At 44.8% G+C, this 6695-nt stretch overlaps 1 protein-coding gene across 1 annotated transcript; it reads left to right on the top strand.

The window, feature by feature from the left end:
* Positions 1-350: 350 nt before the first annotated feature.
* Positions 351-6298, top strand: rhoub (ras homolog family member Ub). Its single transcript, XM_037469790.2, has 3 exons — positions 351-750; positions 2545-2603; positions 4319-6298. Exons 1-3 carry the CDS (start codon positions 534-536, stop codon positions 4772-4774), a joined length of 732 nt encoding a protein of 243 aa, XP_037325687.1. The 5' UTR covers positions 351-533; the 3' UTR covers positions 4775-6298.
* The last annotated feature ends 397 nt before the right edge of the window (positions 6299-6695 follow it).

Genomic DNA, 6695 nt, shown 5'->3' with positions numbered 1-6695 from the left:
GAAAATGTACTCAAGGTGGTCCTCAGTCTTCCGTTGATGAGGACATGGATTCGCCCGCACGCCATCAAACTCGATCTCTGGTAACTTCGTTGGTTCTCCCAAAAATAATAGTTGTTTGAGCTGTACTCATAAAACAATGTTATTTTCAATCGCTGCAATACATTTTTCTACACTATTTTCCCACAGTGCCACCAGCATCCACATGTTTTTTTTATCCAGACTTCTCGTATCGACTTCAACCCGTCCTTTCGGCGTTCTGCTGGTGGTGTGGGGTAAAGTGGGAGGGATTAGTCCAGTCAAACAGAAGATAAAACGCGTTAGACCCGCCCTTGCGCTGTAAACGGCACAGTCCTGATGCGGATCCGCCACAGTGGATTTGGAAGCGCGCCGGACAACAGGAGACCTTTTACGCACGAGCCCCGCTTTTCGATTGCAAGCAATTAGCAAACTCGTCACAGAGAAGGGATCCTATTCCCATGGTGGGTGCTTTATCTCCCCTTCGAGGAGAGCACGGTGAATCGCAAGCTGTTTGAATGGTACCCCTGGTCACCATGGATTACGGACGGACCATGGCCCCTCCGGTGCCCCCGCACAGTTCCGCACAAACCCTGCAAGGGCAGGCGCAGGAGCGGCTGCTGAAGTGCGTCCTGCTCGGCGACGGGGCCGTGGGCAAAACCAGCCTGGTGGTCAGCTACACAACGAATGGCTACCCAACCAAATATGTCCCTACTGCGTTTGACAACTTCTCAGGTAACCCAAATATGTTGCTATTTCGGTTTTCTTATGATATGCTAACTGCTATATGATTGGATGAATGAAGTGTGGTAAAATATATTGTATTGACATTGAATGCAATATACATTTATGATGTTTTTTTTAATGCAACTGGTATTTTTTTCACTTTGGAAGTCATTTGTTTCCACCTGCGTTTTAAATGAACTCATCTTCAACTGTTGATGCTTTGACAGCACTCGTCCATTCTTTTATATCCCATTAAACTCCATTGTTATGCTAGTTGTGTTTCCTATTATCTGCCTTCCATCAGTGTTGATGCACACAAGTTATCCTCCCTGATTTGGCCAGGTTTCCATTTGGCACAGTTCCACTTTTCAAACTGTCTTATTTGTACTTTTATTTAGGAAAGAACAAAATACTTCAAACTGGAAACTTGTTTCTAACTGATCAGTGGCGGCATGAAAAAACCCACCTGACCTTCATGATAAAAGTCTTCACATAGTCCTCTCTTAGTTTTTTTCAGCTGACTTTCAGCTGGTCACAGCTGCACTGCAAGAACACAAAGGAGTGTATGGATGAATTAAATACACTAATTTTACTCTCATTTAGAACATATATTTTACACTTTTTTTTTTGTACGTTTTTTGTTGTTTTTATTCATTTATCTCAGCTAGTTGTCTGACATTACACTAATGATTAGTCATATTAACAACTTCCCACTTCCCATGAAACTGAGAACACGTTCCACCCTGAGACGAGCGCAGGCTTTACCCTCGCATACACAACAGAGAGCGTCTCTGGTTCAAGGGTTTGGATTGCACAACTCTGCCTATTGTTGTCAGCCTTGACCCGCCAGCCCTCTTCTCTATACTGGAATAGGCACATCTGTTGCAGTGGCTCAGAGGCAGAGATTGTCTTTCGCCTCGGCCTGACAGAAGGTTATTGTGCTGTTGGGGCCCTTTGCTGGTGATGTCATTTCTCGGTGCCATGGAATCACAGCGCCCTCTTGAATGCCGACTTATGATCAGTTTCATAATGCCACAGGTGGCAGAGAAGCAGGAGCCTGGGAAAGCGGACAATAAGGGGGAGTTTTGATCCAGAAAATCAAAGGAGTATTGAATGTCAAGTAATAGAAAATGATTACCCAATGGCTTCTGCTGCTCACTGACCCTTCATTCTCTCTGCCTGCCCTTTCTCCCTGCTTTTGTAATGGTACGAAGCCTGTTCTACTACATGAATGGTAACTCTTTGATCAGGTGGTACGACCGACCGCACACTCCAGGCATATTGTAAATGGGTTCCATGTGCCTGCTGCTTTGCATTGTGCTCACTCATCTGAAAATAATAAATGGCCCCATAATGAAAATGCAAGATGACTCATCCACTTTTCCAATCTGGAAATGAGGCCAATTGGAAGAGAGTCACCAAAGAAACCCACCATTGGACAACCTTGAAATGGCCTGTGTTTAAAACACGACAGGGAACAAAGCTCACAGAGGGGTCCAAACGACGGTAAAGTGTTATGGTCTCAGCGGTAACTCGCAGAGTGGGTGGGCGAGACAGAGCAGGCTGTCTGTGAGCAGGAGAGAGCTGAGCAGGGGGTCTTTGTGTTTTCAACTGGCAGGCTTTTGTTTACACCAGAGAATATTCTCCTGGGTAGTCTGTGTGTGTGTGTGTGTGTGTGTGCGCATGTGTGTGTGTGTGTGTGTGTGTGTGTGTCAGGTGGCGGCTTTATAAGCCCACACAGACGTAATGTCGCGTTGATAACTGTGACTTATTATCTCTGTCTGTCTGTTTCTGTGTCCACAGCTGTGGTTCAGGTGGATGGAAATCCGGTTCGACTACAGTTGTGTGACACTGCAGGACAAGTGAGTTTTGGCTACACACAAACCCCCACATTGCATTACATGTTTAGGACCGTAAGTCTGTATGCCTCATCCACCTTGGCTACACACAGATATCCCATTCTAGGTATGCTCTCTGGATGTTAATGTCACCACTGTGGTCCAGGCTGAAATATATTAACTGTTTATTGCATTCCCATGACATTTTGTCCATACATACATTTCCCAGCGTGGATGAAGCTTTATCAGATTTAGTTTTTAGTGAAATGTCTCCATGACAAAGACTTTTTGTGATCACTTTAGCTTTACATTAAGTTTCATAATCAGGTCAGATACTTTCACGAAAAGTTTCTGCAAAACTACTGATCCTCCCATGAGCTTCAGATCCTATTTGTTTTAGTGTATGGAAAATACAGTATATCCAACAGTTTGATTAGTTTCAGATCTTGGGTTGAAAACAACCCAGGTTGCTTTCACAGCACATGCCTATTTCGGGTCATTCATCCAAAATGAAATCATAAAATCCCTGCACAATCTTCACCTCGACTGAAAATAACATTGTTCCGTAGAATAGGTATCTCAAGGTGGTGCACTTTCAGGGTGCTGAAAGAGAGGGGGAAACCGGCATGCTATGTAGGAAGTGATAATGCCCAAAAAACACCTTGAATATACCCCTCAAGGACACCGTGGTCCCGGGCGCCTGCCCGACCAAAGTTATTGACTCATTATTTTGGTACTTAAGATCTCTTGAAAGGAACAGGTTATGAAAGATTGTTTTTATTCCCCTGGAGCATGGGTGGATGTTTCATAATCCACCACCACCAAAAAAAAAAAAAAAACCCTGCCCTAGGACCAGTACATTTGACAACCACAAACGCTTAGAGGGCACTGCTAGTTCTACACTAATTCATCCTCACAGCGTGCTGCAAGCTGCACGGGCGAATAGGCACAGAGAAACGTTGGCAAATACCCAGTGTACTTATGCCATTTCATAAGAGGGGAGATTGAGTCAAAAACGGGTTAGGGTGTGCCAAGAAAAGAGAGGACAGACAGACACAAACAGAGAGAGAGACACCAGAGAAAAATGATAACAGGGCGGCCAAAGCCGATAAACAAAGTTGCTCCTTACTCAGAGATGTTGATGTCTGTATGTTCCGCAGATAAATCCACGTCACCAGATCACACTGCCAAAGCTCGTATGGGAATCTCGCAAGATGACTAGCGTCCACTGAAGTTGTTGAGCTTTGTGCGTCAACTGTTTGAACCATTGACTCTCCGTGCACATTCGGGTTGTGCTTTAAAACCAGATGGAGCCGAGTATTGTGTGGGGGAAAAGGGATTAGGAGATGTGTGCTGGAAATGAGAGGGTTAAGTGAAAGAAGGAGAGGTTTGTTTCAAGTTTCTGCCAACCTTAATCTGTGTACTCAAGGGTGTGGGAGGCCCTTGTTAGTCAAAGCCATGTGGCTCCAAAGTGTTAGTTTGGGAAGTTTCTATAGATTAAATAACGAGTGGGCAGGGCGACACTCGGTATTATCACAATATAAACCCTGTTTGGAAAGTTCCCCTTCCTGTTATGTTGAGCTGGTTGACCTGTTGGCTGAAAATGCGCGGTCAGCCTTGCGGACCATTTGAGGGAGATGATTCATCACAAAGTAAAGATTAAGAACTATATATGTTAAATGTGAATGCCTAATTTAAAAAAAAATCATTAATCACAACTCTCTTTCTTTCTCAAATAGGATGAGTTTGACAAACTCCGCCACTTCTGCTACAGCCGGACCGACGCCTTGCTGCTCTGCTTCAGCGTGGTCAGCCCGGCATCCTTTCAGAACGTCTGGGAGAAGTGGGTCCCCGAAATCCGCCGCCGGTGCCCCCTCACGCCCGTCCTCCTCGTCGGCACCCAGTGCGACCTGCGGCAGGACGTCAAAGTGCTGATCGAGCTGGCGAGGCGGAGGGAGAGGCCGGTGCTGGAGGAAGACGCCAGGGCGCTGTCGGAAAAAATCGGGGCGGTGACGTACGTCGAGTGCTCGGCGCTGACCCAGAAGAATCTGAAGGAGGTGTTCGACGCGGCCATCGCTGTCGGCCTGAGGCAGTTCGACAGTCGAGGGAGGCGGGAGAGGAAGGTCCGCAGCACAGCCGATAAGATGAAGATGCTCTCCAAGTCCTGGTGGAAGAAGTACGTGTGCGTCCAGTAGGGAGTGAGGAGACCCTGTGACTGACGATAAAACTGGAACTGCTGAACGTGTTGGTTGGAAGGACTACTTTTTCATTCGCCTGGACGAACCCTCGGCGCGGCAGCCAGAGTACCTTTGATCCAGTGGAGCGGCCGCTCGAAAGAAGCAGTGCCCCAGCGGAGCTGTAGCGGTTTTGATGCCTAAATGTCAAGGAGCATGAGGCTGTAACCATTGTCTTGCTCCTCAGAGCCTGTCGGAACTGTCAGATGTGACTGTGACCAGCGTTCAACCAAAAGAGAAAGTAATAAAGTTTACTGGCAGACATCATGCTGGACATCCAAAGGAGAGATAAGCTGACTAGGAAGGGGAAGGTGTCCAGACAGTGGTGTTATATACTAAAAGTGTACTCCTGTGTCTGATTTGATGCCATTCTTTATCTACGTATATTATTTTCTGTGTTCTACACTGTAATCCCCCAACGCTTCTAATGCATTCATTTCGCTCAAAAACGTGTGGTTAATGCAATCTAACTTCAATCACCAATCAAAGATGCAATAATACAGCTGTTGAAGCCAAAGCCAAAGCCAAAGCCGGTACTCCAGTGACCAAGTCTGGCCTGTAGCTTATTCCATTTATTTTACAATCACGTGTAAATAAGGAAAATATCTTTTAAAATCAGATTCCCTGCCTAGTGTTGTGTGTGGATTTCTCCTCACCAGCTTACGTTTGTGCCACATGTTGAGATGTTGCTAGAGCTGTCACACTGTTAGAGGTCCTCACCTATACCCACTGTTTACAGTATATTTAACGCCACAAAACATTAACTGAGATAACCTACTAGTGCCTATTCCTGTTGTTCACCCAATCTATTCAGCTTTGCCTGCAGCGTTAAAAGAGCATCTTGTTTATTTCAAAACTCTACTGTTACAGGGTCGCAGCAATAAAGTTGCCACTCTATATTGCACTTATCACACACACAGTCCAACAAACCACTGAAGTCTAGCCATGCAATGGCCTATTGAGCAGTGGTGTGGATTAGACATAGAGCAGGTAAAAGTGTCTGTGGTGCTTGACATGTTCCATTGATACTCTGGGTCAATGGAACAGACGGGGCCGATCTGCTGCATACGCTGCCTGCACCACCCACCGGTTTGTATGATCATATGGTCTTTCTTTGTCATTGCAGTCACGGCTTTAAAAAGAAAATGATCCGTCTTTCTCGGTCAGTAAATTGGAGAAACTTGCTCTTTTGAAATGATACAGTAAATGAGGTGAAATCACCAAAGAGACTGATTCCATGTTTGCTTCTTATTTTTCAGAAGCCTGTCATTCAGCTCCGTCTATTTATCGGTTCCTTCTGGGCCAATAACTGATCAGCAGCAATACAGATGTATGAAATATTGTGTGTCATTATGTATGTTACATAGTAATCAATTATGATGTTTATGATGTCATCAGAAAAAGTTTCGCTGATGTCTGATTTTTGGCTGGAGAGCAGTATGTTGAGCTGAATGAGCAGAACAAAATAAAATGTGAAATATTTAACTCCTTGTCTCTGCCGACTCTTACATGAAGTGTGTTTTCTCAACTGTCAGACAAAGAACACGATGTGATGATAAAAGTGGAGCACTGTGTTAAACACGCTTGCTTTCTGAGGTCAAAGGAGTAAGTGTAACAGAAAATTACCAAAAAGAAAAGGACCTGATCTAAATATATATAGGCCAAAATTGGCCTCTAACCATAAGCTAAGACAGAAAGTCAGATATACAGTGGACAACATCTGAGTCCCTTAATTAAGAGAAATAATCCTCCATATAGAGTGCACAATTAATCAATGTCAGCAACCTGACAGTTCTCTAAAATAAACTGAAAGCTATATTTTTACAATGTTGGGAAAGTTAAAAGTGACTTTGGCTGCAGCGGTTTTGCCGGCACCAAGACT

The sequence above is a fragment of the Pungitius pungitius genome, chromosome 3 (genome assembly GCF_949316345.1).
Source record: "Pungitius pungitius chromosome 3, fPunPun2.1, whole genome shotgun sequence".
Lineage (NCBI taxonomy): Eukaryota > Metazoa > Chordata > Actinopteri > Perciformes > Gasterosteidae > Pungitius > Pungitius pungitius.
The sequence above is the reverse complement of the archived record's forward strand: the minus strand, read 5'-3'. Positions and strand labels throughout refer to the sequence as shown.